This window comes from Centroberyx affinis, unplaced genomic scaffold (assembly GCF_046629955.1).
Source record: "Centroberyx affinis isolate AG114_WGS23_722 - 3 ecotype Tasmania unplaced genomic scaffold, CSIRO-AGI_Caff_v1 ptg007319l_1, whole genome shotgun sequence".
NCBI lineage: Eukaryota > Metazoa > Chordata > Actinopteri > Beryciformes > Berycidae > Centroberyx > Centroberyx affinis.
The window spans coordinates 191,770-212,572 of record NW_027283696.1 but is presented as its reverse complement, the minus strand read 5'-3'; the positions used below and the strand labels follow the sequence as shown (position 1 = coordinate 212,572).

Here is a 20,803-nt window from a genome sequence, read left to right as displayed (position 1 = left end):
TGCTGTGAATTTGTGAGCAGCAAAACAATCCCAATCCTGGATCAGCCGTCCGGATTCCCTTCCCACCGCGTCGTTAAACGGAGCCACTACGACGGGAACCAGAGAGGAGGAGGAAACACAGAGCTCTCACTCTGTCTCGATTTGCAGACCCCACAAACAGAGCAGAGTTTGCTCTCGATATGTTGTCAGAGATGTAGAGGGGAAAGCCACCTGAAGTCACTTTACACACCTTTTATTTGCAGAATAGAGTTTTTCAGGCTGAGCATGACTATCAGTCTTATGTTGTCACGTAATCTTGTTTTTAATACTTGCTTCAAGTTGAGACTTTTAAGAAAAAAGCATAACCTAATGCTTTTCTGAAAATATAATTGACTTTCGTTTATATTGGTGGATGTTGCTTATGAAAATCTCTGACCAAGCACCTTTTTATTTACCACTACATCAGTAATTGGCATTAATGGAAAAGGAAAAGTAGTGTGATATGGCCTTCCTTGCTGATATGAACGAAAAAATAGGAAGATATATGGTCTTCTGTTTCTACTGTTATATATATATATTATCTAAGGTTTATTTGGGCCAACGTACAGATATATAACTGACCTTTTTGTGATGAGTACCATATTGGTCACTATGGTAACTGCTATGCTAAGGCTAAACTACAGGAGGCGAGGGTTAACGCCCACTTTTCCAGACTGGAAGGCGGCGCAGTTTTTTTTTTAACCATAGAGTGGTTAATCTTCTAAAACGGAGACGATCTCGGAGTACGGCTCCTTGTTTACAGCGAGCAGAGCAGACTGCAGACTGACTGAAGGAGACTGGGTATCTACCTGTCCATTAATCTGTCTATCTATCTATCTGTCGACGGAGGACTTTAGATAATCAAAGGAACTGGCCTGACCCGAAGCGTTAAGCTCGACATTACCCTTTCCGTCGATATGAAGGCGAATTATACCTTAACATCGCGGTGTGTGTGCATGATGAGCGGCTGAGGAGGAGGAGGAGGAGGAGGCTGCGGTCTGAAACCAGATTTTATCCTGGACATTTTGGATCAAACGTCGTGTCGTTCACACAAGGAGGCTGTGCACCTATCTGTTATGTTCATTCATGTGCTAGACCGTCTCCTTCCAGCTCGGTTTTGACAGGGTTTTGACCTGGTTCGTAGCCACTGAGGAGTCTCCAGCAGCGGGACGTTGAAGGTTTTTTCCTCCAGATATGGAGTGTGAAGATGCGGATTACAGAGGAATCCCCACCGCTAGTTTAGCCGCACTGGTTTCTGTGCACACAGCATCGTGGTGTTATTGTTGGCAGAAATAAACGGGACTATGATGATAGTCGTGTATTTTCTGTCCAAGGGAATAAATCGGTGATTTTGGAGCTTGACTGGACTCCCATTAGCTTGTGAGAGCTTTCCAGCTAGCCTGTTTGTTATAGCTATTAGCTCCATTAGCCGGCTAACAGCTAAAGGCTAAACTGGCTGTAGGTTTAAAAGCTTTTATTTAACAACCCTGACCAGGTTCTACCGACGTTTCCTCTCGTCAACATATTTATTTACAGGATCTGGAAGGATTTATTTCTCCAGGAATGAGGTCTCGGATGGAGAGGGAGCGTTTGACCTTGTTTTGGGGTCTGATGCTGGGTCTGTCCTCCTGCCTCCGGCCCGCCACCGCAGAGAGTAAGTCTGCCACTAACACCGTTAACTTACTTTACTGGGAAAACATTTTCATGCTACATTACTGTATGAATGGAGAGAATAATATCAGCTTACATGACTGTGAAAACATACTTTACATAGTACATTTTTGTGTTCATAGAGCAAATAATGTGAACATTATTATATTGAATATTTGAATGGAGAACATAATGTTAACAGTTACTGTATGTATGGAGAATATAATGTGAATTTACATTACTGTAAGAAAACAGTATTTTACATTGTGCCTTGCTTAATGGATGGAGGAAATATCAGTGGGAAAACGTAGTGTTTTTTATACCCTAGTACTTTACTGTATGAAAGGAGAAAACAAGAGTAGTTCACATGGTTTTAAAATACTCACTGGTGAGTACATTACCATGACTCATAATGGGGAAAGTAAGCCTAGTAGGGGGGCTGCTGTTGACTTGTTTTTAAAGTCTACCACATCATGTGGTGAATACTTTGCAGTGACTCAAGAAGGAAAGGCAGACTGTATTTAAAACATGTGTTGGTAAATACATTATTATGACTCAGCCCATGGAGGAAGCAAGTCAAGCAGTGAAGATAGCCTATATTTTAAAAACAAAGCTATCACATTATGTGTTCAATTCAGTGAGTGTGACTCAGAATGGACAAAGTGAGTCAAGTGGTGAATGTAAACTTGTGAGCAGGCTCTCTCGGCCCTGGGGTCGGGGCTCCACGTGCGCTTCCCTCATATGAACATGGGGTGCCGGGAGTATTCCCTGTAAAACTAGGAGGAATGTAACCGGCGATGTAGTGGGAAATAAAATGGTGGGTCAACTATGAGCTGTCGTCAAACAACCAGCAATATGAACAAAAAGCAATTACATTTTCAGTGTATGTCCCTGTGATAGACTGGCGACCGGTCCAGGGTGTTTCCCTGCCTTCCACCCAAGGTATAGACTCCAACCCCCTGTGATCCTGAATAGGGATAAAAGATTAAAGACAATGAATACATGAATGAATTTTCAGAATAGCATCAATTTTTATTTTTTTCCTTTTTAAAAGAACGTTTTTAAATAATTTGACACTACAGATTTATGTCATGAAGATTATGTTAGCCAAACTATTCCGCAAATAAAATGCTAGGTAAAGAGAGATTAGTTCCCTCCACTCCTTCCATGATTGTGATATTTACAATCATTTTGAAATGAAAAAGAAAAAACTACTGCCAATTACATGCGAACAGCGGAGCATGGGAAGACACTGTTAAAGCCTTACAAGAGCAACCTGGAAATCAAAGCTCTATGCACTCTATCATAAAGCAAACATTACAACGCCAGGACGCATTTTAATTGGTGGGAGTCTTAGGAATTTGTTGACCTCCGTAGGGTCACACCTGCTAGAAAGGGTTGGGAAGCCCTGCGTTACTGTTGTTCAGCGACAGGCATTAACAAACTGTGCTGGTGTCTGGAATGGTTTCACTTCATGACAGCGTGGAAACCTAAAGATCTACAACATGGCCTCCACCGCCTCCAGTAGCAAGCTGGTGCATGGAAATGTTGTATTATAACATATTATAGGCCTTACACAGTCCCACACTTTATCATTATGGTGCTGAAATGAAAGCTCATCCATGCCGATGGCCAACAGCAAACCATCAGAGCTTACACCGATGAAACAACATTGAGCAGTATTTTAACGAATATGTAAAATGTTACTCTTTATTCATTGCATGGTAGAAGTACAGCTGCTTGGTTTTGTGTTGTCCATTGTCAATGGCTGCAAACTCACTCTTATAACGGAAGAAGCACAGAGAAACATATTAACCTAATGATGACCTGTTTCTGCTTGCTGTACTAATCGCTTAGAGGTCTTCGAGTGTGCATTGTTTCAGCACAGTTATAAAGTGAGTGGTGTTAGTTTGGTTTAGACTTAGTTTAGATCACAGAATATTAGATTTCCAAGAGTCCTGGTAAGACAAACCTAGACCCAAAGCCAGTGGGATATCCACAACACAGCCTTGACTGTTAATTTTCAGGATTCTGGTGTGTTTAGGTGTCTATAACAAAAGGTTGTCCATTTTAATAATCCTCCTACAATATTGACAGACACCACAGGAATGAGCACTGTTTGTATGAAAGCGTCACTGTGTGTGTGTGCACCTATTATTTATTATCTTTTGTTAATCAAATTTGAGATGCCTTTACCTTAGAAATATTTGCATGAGAAATTGCGATGCCAGGCTGCTGCAGTTCCACAGCAACATCGTCCCATTATACCCGTCATGGGACCACAGGAGGGCTGAGGTTATAGATGTTTTCCCATTGAAGTAAATTATACTCTAACTGCTAACTACTGAAACTTTGAGAGACTTTTGAGAAGCACAAATTGGTGCCACACAGATGGCTTAGTCCAAGGAATAGGACTGTTCTAGTGATTAATAGTGCTGGTGTGCCGAAGTTCACATGCTCCGTGAGCTTGTAAACTTTCAAAATGTAAAAAGGTTTAATAACTTATAACATATAGCATTTTTGTAAAAAAAAAAAAAATCTCCTTTTATGTGTTACCACCAGAAAATTTCCATGTTTCCAGGTATACTGCAAACAAGGCTTCCCGATTCATCCCATTCATCATGAGGGGGAGGGGGTCTGGGTTTTAAAATAGAACAAGCCAAAGTACATTCGCAAGCAAAACAGACTTGGTTCTGTTGATTGGAAAGAGTGAGGAGTTTGTGAACTGTGTGTTATGGGGTTTACTGTTAACCCCAGCGGTCACAGGACAAACCTGGCAGCAGCAGAGAGGTTCTCCCATCGAAATCCTACGTTTATTCTCACTCCGGTGTGGAGCTATCTGAAGGTTCCTTGTGTGGCCAAACTCTGAATATTCTGCTGGTTTGCTGTATCAGTCGGGGCTAAGGGCCAACCGGCATGTTTGGGTTAACTAAGTTCAGCTCTGCTGCTGCAGACCCAGCCACGGCTTCTCACATGAACCTAACGAGAGTTCTATCTGTCAAGAATGATCTTTTGTCAAAGCTTCCCAGCTCATTCCTTCTCACCTTGCCTCTCATGTGGAAGAGTATTTGTGAATAGGTTTCCCCTCGGGGCAGTCTGTCACTAACAGGATGGAAATGAGGAGTAAACAGGCTTGCTGTAGTCTAGTGGCAGCGGGTGAAGCACCAGCTCAGAGGGCTTATTGCTTCCTGTATCTTTAGGAAACGTCTAATGTGGCTTCCTGCAGATTTCCTCTGGTTGTCTGTGGACAGTCTGGGCGCTGCAGCCAGCTGGGGAAAGGTTATCAAAAGTAAACATGTGATCTGGAGGCCCATCAAAGCTCTGGAGATAGGCTTGTGTACTCAGCAGTGTGAAATGTGTCAGCAGAGGGGGGTTAAGCCGCTACACCTGCTAGCGGTATTTCCACTTAGCTGGTGCGCACGACGTCAATTTGGATCCGAAACTTTGTTTAGTATTTTCGAGAGCGAGGTGAGGAGCAGTTCCCATGAAAGACGTCCATGCTGGCGTTGCAGCGAGGCCACAGAGGGTGAAGCTGTTTGGCTGTGGTGATGTAACCTGCGGTACGTAACGTCACAAGGCAGTGTGTCTTTTTACAGGCCCGGGTGTTGTGGATTGTATTAGCAGGTAGGCAGCACGCTCTGGGCTGCTGACAGTGTGCGCTGACAAGTAGATTACATAGAAAGACATAACAGCCATACCAGCACACTGGCTGCCCTAAATCATACCAAAGGCCTTTTGTAATAGCACACCGAAGGCCCTGACGTCCTCTCTGGAGAAGACTTCAACTCACAGCAGTCTCATTCAAAATGCCTCCGGCTCTTAACCCTCTTTTATGTGAGAATTGAATCGTCCTCAATTATAAAAATGAACATTGTTGAAATGAGCAGCATTACAGGTGAAATATCAAAATAAAGGAAACACCAATGTAAAATGTTTTACTAGGGCACTGGTCCATGACAAGCCACCAGAACAGCTTTAATGTGTTTTGGCATTGATTATACAAGTAGGGCTGGAACCTTCTGGAAACTTTGGGAATTTATGCTGTTCATTTTATTTTTGATTTCTATAAATTCGCTAGGCATTCAATTGGATAAAAAAGAAGTAGAAATGCTCTGAAACTTAACGTACCTCAGTTCGTTTTTTGAAATGGATGTGGTGTTAAGTCAGGTCAAGTTTGTTTGTTTGTTTAGCCCTTAATCACAATTACAGGCTCAAAGGGCCTCACAACGCCCACATTATGAAAACAATGCATGAAAACATTGCTGTGTTTGCCTTTGTGTTTTAGGACTCTGCTGTAACTGCAGGCATTTTTAATAAAGCTAATTAGGGAACAGGTGAGCTTGATACATCTACCCTGGTATCAAGTGAGAGAGTTTGCACATTTGATTTAATATGCACGGTGTTTTTCCACCTATTTGAAAAATACCATCATGGAAAACTACCAAGGAGAATGTCTGTAAATTAGCAGGAATATCACCTCCCTTTACAACCCTACACAAGTGACTGAACTCTGTTGGAGGGATGCCACTCTCTCACACAAGCATCATGTGTTATGGAACGTTCATTGAGTAATTATGTGACTAGCCCCTGCTTTATAGTTTGTACTTGTAAACTACGTATGTTTCCTTTATTTTGTCAGTTACCTGCCGCTTACATGAGAGCAGTGTCATACAAACAATGTAACCTGAGTCTATCTTTGGAACTGTTTTTTCATTAACTGACTCATTGACTGGGACTGATTTCAAAGCCATATGACTGCATAATTATGGCTAAAAAGAAAGTTGTGGTTTTGTTAGATATTGTGTTCATGAGTATTAATCACATTAGTCTTGATGATTTGAGGAACAAAATTATTTTACTGTACTTTGGCAACTTATATTAATATTTTGACTATAATGACAGTGAGCATTCTAAATTAAATTAAATGTTTTAATACTCCTGATATACCAATATTGTATGATTATTGACTGTGGAAAATAAAATCAGGATATACAGTTATACATGACTCATTGTGGAGCCCTACAAAACCAGGGTAGTGGCTGGTGAACAGTTTAAAGAGCCAGTTTAAAATACAGTAAACGCTGATGTTTTTGTTTTAAAGATTGTTTGTGTGGCATTGCTGCATAGTTTCCTCAGATATCTTGCTAGTTGCTGCTCAAAAGTCTTTGTCACATGTCTGTAGAAACAGCACAAATAGTCAAAGTCAAAAGTCAATTATGCCTATTTTGATGTCAGTACTGCATATTTATTACAAGTTAAATAGTGGCATGTGCTTAGTTAAACTATCAAATTGTGTCAGTTTTCAGGCCCAGGTGGCCTGCCTCTGTGTTTTGGAGAAGTACAGACTTTGGTATCAGCAGGGCTGTCTGTAACTGATCTCGTATTTTGGATTGAACCTTTTTAGGAGAATTTCCAGTGTGGTAGGGATTAACTTTGTTTGTGGTGATCTTTATTTAGTCTGAATCATCTAGAAGCTGTCCTCACATGCTACTATTCTGAATATAACGTCCAACATCAGTTAGGAGAGCAGTGTTTGTTTTTTCTTTCTACTCTTTAACATGATGCATAAAACATATTATTACATTATTTGCCATAAAATGCTAGAGAGATGGAGAAGAAAAGAGTGATAATTGTTTTGATTATGAGTTTATTTCATACTACACTCAGTACTAACATGGACCTTGGAAAAGGCATACAGTAATGTGTACAGCTCTGTGGTGTGACCATACACTGTAAAAGGGTCGGACTCCTATTGTGGGAATGTAACTACTGCGCATTGTTCCAGCTCCAGGTTTTACTAGGTAATGAAGTAGTTGTTCCATCCCTTGCCATAAATTAAGTTCATCATTTGGCATGTCATTTGGCATGTATTGCCAGTCCTAATGTTTACATACAAAAGGTGTAATTAAGAAAACAGTTTATACATGCATGTTTTTTTGAAAAGGTTTGCTGAGCGTGCACGGTCTTCCCAGAACCTCCCCGCTTCACATTCGTACCGTTAAACTTTAGAGTAACATTAAACAAGTAGTGTGACAACCTGCTAGCCTGTTGGTGTGAGTTTTCCATGACTCATTGCCCTCCGGCCTTTGAAGTCTGAATCCTCCTCACGTTGATGTGTGATAATGACCTCCATGTTTCTGTGGGTGCTGCTGGGGCTTCAGGCTAAGTATTGTTTAGAGCACAGCGCACAGGTGGGAGTCAGTCGGAGAGGTAAAGACCTATCATCACCGCGCTCTTAACGAATTCTGTACCAAGGCTTACAAATAGTCGTTGGGAATTTTTTCTGTTCCGGGTTCTGCTTCTTCACAGACCACACCGATTCCAGATCTTTGTTGTCGATATTATTCTGTACGTGCAGTTTCCTTTTCCAAATAGAATCAGACCACGCTCCACTGTTAAATGCCTTCAGGCTTGTAGAAAACCTGAGCTCCCACTGTGAGAATCCAATATTTTGAAGAATTGATGCTTTAAAATCAATATCAATACCAACAATCGGTACAGTACAGATGGGTATAATTTTCTTGATACCCAGACACACTTATGATTTACTGAATCAGTATGGACAGACTGGAAAGGAGTGCAAAAATAGGCTACATATTATCAACTATTTTTAATGATAAAATATCCAATTTGTTTAACTAACTTTTGGTTATATTCAGAAATGAAAATGTAGGTTTTTAGTGTTCTTAGACCTTTCTTAATCAGCCAGAACCCAAAATACAGTTTTAGTCCAGTGATTAAAAACATAACAAAATGTGAACAAACCTTCCCAGCCTCAACATAGCCTACATGAAAAAACTTGTTTTTAGCTGTCATATACCATCAGTCCTTCGATCAGAACCTCAGACATTACAGTTCTGTTGAAGATAAGTCTTCAATCCAATAGCCCACTATGTGAGCAAAGCCAGTATCAGGGTGACAGTCTTTCAACGGGGGGGCGCTACACTGTACAACTTAGGTCTTTTATGAAATATGATATTGTCACAGAACTTACAAAAACATTACCACATAATCCACTTTGCCTAATCCTTGTTTAAAAACGTTGTTTCATCACTTCAGCGTATATTTGATAAGCTGACAGGGTCCAGGTGTTTTATGGATGATGTCTTTTATAGTATAGCCTAATCATTTCTAGGCCTTTGAAGTTGTGCTTTTATTAAAGCTTGATAAAAGCAGATAATGAACAATAAACTGTGGTGACATTAGGTGGACATAAGAGCAACAATAGCCTGTAGGCTGAGTAATCAAAGCTTCATTACACTGTTAACCTATGCTTGAGTGGAACCTGACTGAAGTATTTACTTTGTCACACCGTATTGAGCTTGGCATTGAAAATGAGAGAACTGCAAGGCAAACATGGTCTGTCAACAGCTCAAGTGTACTATCAATATTTGAAAAATGTATTGGATACACATCTCATTATAAATATAAGTATTTCAAGAATGGAGTACATTGTTTTGTAATAACTCATATTTAACTGGTATTCATTGCATAGAGAGTGTGTAAACAGCTTTTGAAATGTCTTCAGTGACCGAATTATTTGTAAAAACGACAGTTGTGACCTGATGATGTTACAGTGTTTTCATGAGGTTGTGTTGCTGTTAAACTTAAACATTTAGCTAAGATGAAGACCTCATATTGTGATGATGATTCTATAAAAACTGTATTCTCTCAATCACCTCACCCTCTCCCTTTATTTCCCCCTTCCGTCCAGTCTGCGGCCCCAGCATCGACATCGGCAATGACATCAGCGAGTTCAGGCGCCTGGAGAACTGCACGGTGGTGGAGGGCTACCTGCAGATCCTCCTCATCGGCGACAAGAACAACAACGTCAACCAGGAGGTCTTCCGCTCGCTCAGCTTCCCCAAGCTGACCATGATCACCGACTACCTGCTGCTGTTCCGGGTGTCGGGCCTGGACAGCCTGAGCACGCTCTTTCCCAACCTCACCGTGATCCGCGGACGCAACCTCTTCTACAACTACGCCCTGGTGATCTTCGAGATGACCAGCCTGAAGGACATCGGCCTGTACAACCTGAGGAACATCACCCGAGGCGCCATCCGCATCGAGAAGAACCCCGAGCTCTGCTACCTGGACTCGGTGGACTGGTCCCTCATCATGGACGCCGAGTTCAACAACTTCATCGCCGGGAACAAGCAGTCCAAGGAGTGCGGTGACGTTTGTCCAGGCATCATGGAGAACACCCCTCAGTGCAGGAGGACCATGTTCAATGACAACTACAGCTACCGATGCTGGAACTCCAACTACTGCCAGAAAGGTAAGCTGTCAATAGCACATGATAGCACATCAGGGATTTGAGTTGGAATTAGATCATGCAGACAGTTTAGCCTTTGGCCTGTTCTGCATAGATGTGGATTTGGACGTGTAATGAAAGCTTCTGCGCGTACAGCTGTGGTCTGTTACCTGTCACAGTTGCTGCTATTAGCTTGGACCCAAAGGACACATTTGGCACCTATTTGCTGCTACAGTAATGTCTTGTTTTGGCTGCAGCGCTGTGTGGTGACAAGATGGAGAAGGCCACTCTGATGTGTTTTTGTATTTGGTTCATTTAGGTTAATTCCAAGCCGAATTCCAAGCGAATCAGGGCTTATAAGCAAAAGTCACAAGGACTCATGTAGCTTGTATATTTAACAGAGTTTTAGTAACCTGTCATCCCGTGAGTTGGGAGCTTTTGGAGGGGAGGGGGGGAGGGGGGTAGTCAAAACAAATCCAAGTCCAGTCCCCATACGATGATGGACTTGTCTGTGCTCTTTGCTGTAATTTACTCTCTCTGGTGTTCATACCAGTTAAGAGCATATGAATAAATAGCTGAACATGAGCATCAATCCAGATTGCGATTTGCCCTCAGTTCATATTGTTATGCTAGTCCTTTCGAACATGAGTAACTGTTGGCTATCAGATGTCAACATCCATTTACCTATACCCATAAAACCATATGTTTTTGGCTTGTTTCCTGTAGTCTGTTTGCATTGTGTTCTCCTTCCTAACACAATGCACTGCAGTTCTCATGGAAGAGGACCAAGTTCTGCATTTTCAGGCGTCTCAATGCAGTTGTTTAGAGTCACCCAAGTTCAAATGGCATTGTTCTCACCTGATCAAACAAACAGAACCAAAGGAGTAAACGCTCCAGTGTTTACACAAACCGCTCCAAACATGCTTGTGTGAACGCGCCTTTCGATGGTGTGTTTCAGTGGAGTTTTAGATGGTGTGTTTCAGACGGTGTGTTTCGGCTGACAGAGTGTGTATGTCTGGCTGAATTATTTCCGTGCCGACCGGCGACCTTGCTGCTGACTCTGCATGTTGATGTTTTCAGTCTTGTGACTTGGGACTGTCGCAGGACTGGCCTGTATTACATGCATGTACACATACACACACACACACATGCACAAACACATACGCTAGCGTGCACAGACACAGATGCACACACATCGATATACAGACAAACACACAGACACATAAACATTTCTGTCTGACGCACACACAAACACCTCGCCTGCCTTGTGGGTTGGGGGAGGGGGGAGGAGTGTGGGCATGCTGGAGAATAAATCAGAAGGTGGAGTTTGGTGGAGGAGGAAGTGTTGGATGGATGGAGGAGGTGTCGGGTGGAGCAGAACTCGGCCATATCTACTGTTTCTCCAGTCAGCAGGGAAACACTATAGATAGTCCACAATAACTCCATGATAACATAAAGCCTGCACCTGGATGACCCTTCCCTCCTCTTCCTCCTATCCTCCTCCCTTTCTGTGTATTGTCTGGCTGAAGCGTCTGGAGGTCCTGACAGACGCCATGCACCAAGCACAACATTCAGCACTAACTTTTTGTGTGTGTGTGTGTGTGTGGTTGTGACAGGGGAGACAACCAAGCCTTGTGTTTTATTAATGTCATGTATTTGGTCCAAAGAAAGACCAGGTTTAGCACCTAATAAGAAATGACAGCTAGCCAGATCCAGTTAAATTAGCCTCCTCTACTTATAACCAACCATCATTTGGAGTCCTATTCTAAACATCTAGTTGGCTGGTAAAACAGTGAGACTACCCAAAAGCCCTATCTACTGTTGTGTCTTTGTTAGTATCAAGGCCACCTGTCTTCCTTCCTGCCCCACCCTCAACTCTGCACTGAGCTTTCACAACACGTCCCTGATTCAACAACACATTAACATCTGCGTTCTCTCTTATCCAGTTAAGTCAGTAGTAGAATAAGCTTCAATTCCTTATTATTATCAACATTACCAGCAACCAGTAGTAAGCAGGTCAAGGGTGACAGCACTGTGTTGACAATCCATAGTTTGTCTAAAGTGTTGACCTCTCAGATGCAAGACCTGACAACAGAACAATGTCTCCTGATAAAAGACTGTTCTATCTGTTAACTCCACTCTGTTGAGACTAGACACTTACGAATATCTCAGCTTTCTCTGCACTCTGCCATACTGTCCTCCATATTGCGTGTGTGTGTGTGTGTGTGTGGGGAGGAGTGGTGGTGACTGAAGGACAGAGAATAAATGTATATTGTTAAGCAGCTATCAATACTAAAGGCCTTGGCTAAAAGTACTACTACTACTACTGCTGCTGCTATTACTACTTGTACTGCTGCTACTAATACAATTATTACTACTATTTCTACTCCCACTAAGACCAACAGAATTACGACTGCTGTTGCTACTACTGCTGCTACTGTTGTGGTAACTACTACTATCACTACTACTGCTACTACTACTTCAGCTACTATTGTTGCTATTGCTACTACTGCTTCCGTTACTACTACTACTACTACTACCGCTGCTACTACTACTTCAACTATTGCCACCACTAAAACTACTATTACTACTACTCCAGCTACAAGTACTCCTGCTATGACTACTGGAGCCGCTTCCCTCCTGTGTGCTGTTAGTAGCAGCTCTACTCTGTGCTGGACTCCATTCAGTTGCCACTAAATTGTAGCAATGATGAACTTTCCTCCTCTGCCAGCCACACACCCTCTCTCTATGATGCCAGAGCCCAACACACATGCACACACACACACACACACACACACACACACACACACACACCTCTGCTCCACTGGTGCTTTGACTGGCTGGTGTCAGCACAGATAAAGCGGTGTCTGTGTGGAGAATCTCAGGGCTATGCATAATTTTTGTTTTTTCCTTAAAGGGAGACTAAGTAGTCCGCCTTTAGTATTTTTATTCTTTATTTAGACAGTGGGAAAGTAGAGAGGGACACAGGAGGGAAAACTGTCGGGACTGAATCCCAGGACAATGAAGATAGATGTAGTTCCAGAAAGGGACTCATCCGCTCCACTATGTTGGAGCGTGGGGCTCCAGATAATTAGATCACACTTTCCTAAATGCCTCCTGGTCCCAGTTTGTCCCAGGTCATGTCACAGGACCTGACTGGCAGGACAGATGACACTTTGAGGCAGCTGATGCGTTTGTGTCCAGTTAGCGTCTTCCCATCCAAGAGGATGACATGTTTTGTTGTTAGCAGTCAGTGTAAATAAATAATAAGAGCGACTCTGTGAGGATGTTTAAGCCAATTCACTGAGCTCTAAAGGGAGTGTGTCAGCCGGGGCAAACGAGCCATCAGTCGCCACCGCTGACTTAAAACAGAATTGATCTCAAACAATGTGAGCCCTACTGCTCTCTCTGCGGAGGCTGCATTGTTGTGCTATTTATTAGGCAGTTTATAGGAGCGGTGCATTGCTAGTAAAGCCAGGTTTCATTAAAGGGAGGAAGTCAGATAGCCAGAGTAGTTGAGCTGGCAGTCCACACAGTGTTCATCCCCTCTGGCAGGTCCCGGACCTCCTACAGATCAGAGGCTTTCTATGGTATATAGAGTCCCGTGTGTTCCTACTTAGTCTGTGCCAATGAAAAGGGTAAAGGCTGATGCTGCTATACTGGGAATCATCTCTCTTTACTTGGCGTTGGTGCCAGCAGCAGCAAACACACTCGGACCTCCCTTTGGATGGAAGCAATAGAGGACCATATTATCATTATTATCATTTTTCCCTCCTGATAACATCCCAGTGTCAGCACAAGGCTCAACTAGGTGTTCAGCAGCAAGTTTTCCTCCGTTCATTCATCAGATTGATTTGTCATTCGTTCATCAGATTGATTTGTGACGTAAAGGAAAAACACCAGCACTGTTTTCACTGAATCAATAGAGAGCTCACGCGTTCAGTCTGAACTCATTCATAAAATGATTACCAGGCGAGTAGGGTTCAAAACCTGTTTCCTCTCTGGGAAAGCTGCGTGCGCTCGTTGCGGTGGTGGGGGCTAAATTCTCCAGTGTTTACTTCCCTCGTTTGTTTTTGGAATCTGGTTTGGATGTTTTGTCTCGTTCATAACTCATAAGCCTCTAAAGGAGAGCCATGTCTGTGCATGCTGGGAAGCAAATACACATTCTCACACACTCTCATACACACAAACGCACACACACATGCTCACTCATTGAACAGCATGGGGGATGTTTTTCTGGTGCTTTGTATGGTCTGGGGAGATGAAAGCACATCATTAAAGTACAAAGCAGGTCTTCTGGGGTTACTGGAAGGACTTTTTGTCTTTTGTTAACCCCTGGCTGGAGGGATTACACATTAAACTAGAGGAAGATCATCATCAGGGCAGTTATTCAGCCTGACACTAGACTAATTTACCACCTTTTACATGTCAGCATTTGCTCATTTACATTTACATTTTAGTCATTAAGATGACAGTTTTCTCCCTACAAGACAATAGGGCTCATGCATGAATGTTTTCTTTTTTTACTGTTAACTTTGTTCTTTAAATTCAGTTTGTGCTATTGGCAAATTAGATTAGACATCTTTATTGGACATCTTTATTGTCCACTCACATGGAAATTCGTCTTTGGCTTCACAGACTTTTGGTTTCAAAGTAGGGCTGAACGATTTTGAAAAAATATCTATAATATATATAATTGCGATTATTTTGACTGATATTGCGATACGATTTGCGATATTAGAGGGAATGATACTTTTTACATCATTATTGTCAGTTTCATTGAAAAACGTATTAAAATGACTAGCCTATGGTGTGATTTTTGCGGGGATCTGTACCAAATAAAGATGTTTTCTTAAGTCTGTAGAATATGATGTGTAGACCGGGACATCTCTGCAGCATGACAATATTTAATTTAAAGTGGTATTTTGAGACACATTTCGCCTTTAACAAATATTGCGCCTCCTGCGATTTGAAAATTGCAGTAGGCCATATTGCGATTTTGATAAAATATCGATTAATTGTTCAGCCCTACTTCACAGACATACATACACTTAAGAATTTCCTCTGCCATGGATTAGAATACATGAGATAAAGACAATGAATAAGTGGGCCTGTAGTAGTAAACGGTTGGGATGAAAAGTGCTAAAGTATTAACAATTAATACATATCTTAAACGGACATAAGACAGCAGCAGTCACTAATATCCAATAAAAGGTCATTTGTTTAGTAAGATGACAGAGGATGGGATAAAAGATCTCTTAAAAATGTTTCTCGTTGCTATGGGTACCCTATATCGTCTTCCTGAAGGGAGTTTTTCAAATTCAGTAAACAAAGGATGTGAAGGGTCCTGAACTATTAATGTTGCTTTCCTCCTGGTTTGTGTGGTGTACAGCTCCACCAGCTGTCTCTGGGGGTTCTGTGTAATCTTGCTGGCTGTATTAACTATTTTTGTGAACTTGCTTTTGCTCCTTGCCCCTAAATTTCCGTACCAGCATGTGAATGTTGTAGGAAATTATACTTTCCACTAGACTAGTGTAAACCATCCTCAGGACTTCTTTGCTCACGTCAAAGCTATTTAATTTCCTTAGAAGGAACAATCTTTGCATTGCCTAGGAGAGGAGTATTATTGATCAAATAATGGTTGAAGGAAGCTAAAACAAATTTATTAACAGAATCTTTATTTCATTCTGCAAATGTCTTGTAAATAGTTTTTTTTTTAAAACCATGTGCCCTAACTTGACACCAACATTTGTGCATGCTGAAAAGAGTGTTCCCAAGCTCTCTCTTACCTACTAAGAGAATATTTATGAATGCCAAAAAGTTGCTTAACTTGTACGTAAAAACATTTTAATTTCTAGATCATTTCTAGATCACCAACATTATAATAAAAATACCTTCTTAGCTTGAATGATAATCGTGGATGACTAAGAAGTATTTTTTTGAGCAAAAATATAAATTTAAAAGCTGAATACATTGCAGGTGTAATGTGTGTGACAACTAGCTACCTAGCAGGAACACACACTTCTCTGTGTGTGTCTGTGTGTGTGTGTGTGAGAGAGAGAGAGTGTTAGAGAGAGGGAGAGAGAGAGAGAGAGTGAGTAGTGGATGCAGTCCCAGCCCCCCTCCCAGTCCTGTTTTCTGGTTGGTTTTGGATGTGGCAGACAACCTGTGGTACATCCAGTGTTTATTTGCTCAGTGCTTCTCTAGTGCTAAATCTGAGGCCGTTTTTAAACATATATTTTCTTAACCTGAGCTAGCCTTTTCCCAGTTTCTGTCTCACCAATGTTTTTGGATTTTTCTGTAGTAGACCATCTCTGCTGTACTTGAGTTTCTGTTCTCTCCCAGCATGCTGTGGATGGGGTAGCTGGGATGGGATGGGTTATTATGTGATGCTGTGTTATGTGTATGGTTGTGTTATAATGTGTTGTATTGGGTCATGTTTGGTTGTGTTGTCTTTAGGGTTGGGAACTGAGACCTGGTTCCGTTGAGGAACTGGTTTCACTGTTTCCAGAACCGTCTGTATGGAAGCACATTTGCCTGATTGATTCCCGTTATCAGTTCCCAATTTCTTTTCTGCAGTTTTTTTTTTTTTATAAATAACAAAATGTGCAGTTTTTAATGCACTATCATCTCTCTCTCTTCATTCCTCCCTGGTCTGCTGTGTGAGCAGCTGAGGTGTAGTGAGTCTCAGACAGCACAGTAGGTTCAATTCAGTTCAATTCTCCGCAGCACAGCAGCAGTTTCCTTGTTGCTGAAGCATGTAGCAACATAGTGAGCAGGGGAAACATGAGAAAGGAGAGATGATAAGTGTGGCTACTTTTCCATAAAAAGTCTAGTTGCTCTGCTGCTATGAGTATAGCCGCTATAAGGAAGCTGCTGCTATACCACAGAGAACTGAACTGAACACTACGAAAAGATTGAGTTCAGTTTTATTGTAACACAATAATAAAACGGTATCATATGAGCAGTTACGTTTTTTGGGGGGTTTTTTCAGTGTAATTGGGATTTTTAGCTGAATTTCAGTCAGTTCAGGTACGGATTTTTTTGCAGTGCAATAAAGGTCTGTATAGGTGATATGAGAAAAACTGATAAGGGAACCACTAAAGAATTGGATTGTTAAGAAGGAAATGTTAAGTAATTGACTTTGATAAAATCAAACTCCCAACCCTAGTTGTGTGTTGTATTGGGTTGCGTTAGGTTAGGGTATGAATACTTTTTAATGAAGTTTAATGTTAATGTTAAGATGAAATTTAGTGATTCCCTTTATTTTTTTCCTACCTTAAGTCTCTTATGTGTGTGTATCATAACACATTTTTTAAGGCTTTTATCAGAGTTCTGTGTCAAGGACACTTCAGCAGGATATATGGCTGTTGATGAAATATAGATGCTGTTGTGAGGATCAAATGTGTTACCCTCTGGTTACGGGACGTGTGCGTACGGGTTTCTCTAAGCACTTGGCCAATGGAGGGAAGGAAGGAAGGAAGGAAGGAGGGCGTGAAGTATTGAAGGAAGGAGGGAACGGATGAATGAGTAAAGGAAGGAGAAAGGGAATGAAGGAGTGATCGAGGGAGGGAACGGATGAGATCGGATGAGATCAGCGCTCTAATAAGGTCAGACATTAATTGAGAGTATTTCTGTGTGTGTGTGTGTGGAGTGACTTGGCATGTCCTGATAAATATAGTATGGGAGTCAATAGACAGGACGGGCTGTTCTGTCTTTTCCACTGAACAATATGGTGGAGGATCTGACTGTCCTCAGTGTCAGACTGTGCATAGATTGTAACAATCTGTCACATCTCATTTTGGGGATGGGGATGTGCTCTAAGCTGCATGTATAATAAATACTGAGAGGTAGATAATTTTCTCTGACAAAAACATAATAATAAAATTCAATCAGTCGTTCAAGTCCATTATCAAACAGACATTTAGCAGGAGATGCAGGGCAGGTTTAGCACCCTCCTTTTACGTTTGGTTTTATAAATGTTTTTTTAGCTGACACTGTCATCTGAAGAAGAACAAGCTTCACTTCCTTGATGACCAAAATTGCAAGCAACTAATAGTAAGGGAGTCAAGGGCCAGAGGTCACTGCACCTTGACAATATTCCTGTGAGCCTTGAATCAGAATCCCTTTCATCACCAGGTACAGTAAATGCACAGGAAGGTGTCTTGGTGACATTGGTGCAGAGAAGCATTGAAAACTAATGCAGTACAGTACATACTGACACACATGGTACAGGACAATAAGACTGCGAACAGATTAACATAGTAGTACAGTACATACTGACACACATGGTACATGACAACAGGACCTCACATAAAGGGCATAAGTACAGGGCATACCAGACAGTAGACTATACATATCCTGCTACATGATTATAATAAAAGCTGCAGCTGTAGTGATCACGTAAGAAATAAAAGCAATAACTAAGGAGAGATGGAGGAGGTGTTTTGGAAGTAAAGTCAGTAGCGGTGCCCAGCTCTAGCAGAGAGGTCATGTTATCCAGACAGCCTGACCTGCATGAGCCGATGCTTAAGGCTTAAGGAAGCCCAGTCAATAGCAGTTCCTCCTGCAGTCTGTCTAATCTCGGCTATGATTAGCTCCGTACCATGATGTACTGAGGAGGCCAGACACCCGCTCTCTGACTCAATACACACATTGGCCTGCTAGTCTAGAGCTGGGAGAAGCGGGCTTGTTGTGAGCAGAAGGTCACCTGTTTGAATCCCCAGACTGGCTGGGGAAAGTGAATGAGAAATGCTCTTCCCTACCTCAACAGCTGCCAAGATTAAGAAAGGCAAGTTGCCCTGAGGAACTTGTTCCCTGGATGTGGCTATTCTAATGAGTGAACTAGTAGAGAGGGTTCAGTATCTTGCTGAAGCCTGAGGACTGACCCCGTCGCCATGGTGAAGCAGGTCTTTGTAGGTGAGGGGGAGAGAGAGAGAGATCAGATAGGTGGTTTAGATCTTTAGGTGGCTAGTTGTGCTGAGAGCTGCTAGTCAGTCACATAGATTAAAACTAACTGCAGCGGTGCAGTGTAGTGATTAGACAGACCGTCCTACAACCAGAATATCCGGGTTCAAACCTGCTGAAGTTTTCTTGAGCAAGACACTGAATCCCTACCAGCTCCAGAGCTGCTGCTCTGTAGCTGACCCTGACCTCTGACTTCCCTGAGGAGGCGGAAAGAGGAAAGGGGATTTCCGTACAGGGAGCAATAGAGGAGCACATTGCATCAAATTAAAATACAATCAACACTCTTTGTTGCTTGTCTTTGAAAACAGCACACATGAAGACAAAGTCAATTTTGCCTGTTTTGATGTCTTTTTAAATAGTTATGTATATTTTTGACAAGTTACATAGTTTCATCTCTTTAGTTAAACTATCCCATTGTGGCAGTTTTCAGGCCCAGTTGGCTTGCCTCTGTGTTTTGGGGAAGTACAGACTTTGATATCAGCAGGACTGCCTGTAACTGATGTCATAATATTTTGCATTGAACCTTTTTAGGAGAATTTCCAGTGTAGGGCAGATTAACTTTGTTTGTGCTGATCTTTATTTGGTCTGAATCATCTAGAAGCTGTCCTCACATGCCACTATCATCACCATCAGCTAGCAGAGGCGTGGATGTCCAAGTCAGGGCCTGACTCCGCTGAGTGTTTCTTTTGTCTTTCTACTTTCAAATGAGGACGGCAATGATGGATCCATAAAGTATGTGGTCTCTACCATGAGGACAGTAGATGTGTCTATGTCCCGCAGTCCTTTCAACATTTGAGACTCTCCAGCTGCTGTCAGGCTATAGCAGGCTCAACCTCAATGGTACAGTAGTGTTTCTGTCTGTCTCTCTCTCTCTCTCTCTCTCTCTCGCTTGCTCTCTCACTCGTTCTCTTTCTTGCTCTCTCCCTCTCTCCCTCCCTCTCTCTTTCTCATGTCTAATCATTGAGACAGTGTGAAATCACAGCAGTTTAGGTTTTGTCCACAGGCCTCTGTGAACCAAACCTAGCCACCTGTCAGTGAAAGACCTTTGACCTTGGGCTGGTTGCAGGTAGGGATGCAGTGGTATGGGATTTTGATGGCACGAATATAGTCTGAGGTTTCAAGGTTTTATACTTATTATGCTGTAATAATTTTTACAACACTAAGGACACAGAAAATCAAATGAGCATTTTATAATCAAAGATATATTGTATTTTTTCACTACATTTCTTTTGGTCCTGCAAAAAAAACATGTACTCAATATTGAGAACACGGTTGCCTTTTAGAGTTCACAGTAGTACATATGGACGTTAGTGGGGAGATAAACTACTCATCCCAGAGAGAATTGCGCAATTGAAGTCCCCCAATTACTAGGGATGGGACAATATATTAAGAAGAAAGAAAAGCGTGAGTGCTGGCTTTTCTTTCTTCATATATTTGGCCGTGCACCTAAGGAGGATTTTTTGATTGAGTTGTGCTCGCACTTGGCAGAGATGGGACAATATATTGAAATCCTTCTGCACAGTCATACTTTGTTGTCATTGAACTTATGTTATTACATTGTCGCGTTACATTGTCATGTATCGAATCGTGAACCACATATTGTGTATTGAATCGTATTGTGAGATAAACATATTGTCCCAGCCCTACCAATTACAGAACTCAGAGAGGCACTGTCATCTTGTCAGGTGGGAGAGACAAAGTACAGTATATCTAGAGCTAGTCACACAAGATAGACCTAAGATTACAACATTAAAACAAAAAGAACATGGTCCAGTGTTTTGTACCGTTTTGTAACCATCGGTCAGGAGTGCACAATTGCACTTCATTCTACCACCTTCCTTTGTCTCAGTCGGCAAACATGACATGACCCTATATTGAAAGTTTGTTTACATTCTGTGAAAAACATGCATACTT

At 41.9% G+C, this 20,803-nt stretch overlaps 1 protein-coding gene across 1 annotated transcript in view; it reads left to right on the top strand.

Annotated features, from left to right (window-relative positions):
• Nucleotides 1-1,367: 1,367 nt before the first annotated feature.
• Nucleotides 1,368-20,803, top strand: part of LOC139639465 (insulin-like growth factor 1 receptor) — a 56,607-nt gene continuing 37,171 nt past the window's right edge. Inside the window, exons 1-2 of the mRNA XM_071513567.1 lie at nucleotides 1,368-1,672; nucleotides 9,383-9,946. Coding sequence (XP_071369668.1) covers nucleotides 1,582-1,672; nucleotides 9,383-9,946 — 655 coding nt within the window. The 5' untranslated portion in view covers nucleotides 1,368-1,581. The remainder of the gene's footprint in view (nucleotides 1,673-9,382; nucleotides 9,947-20,803) is intronic.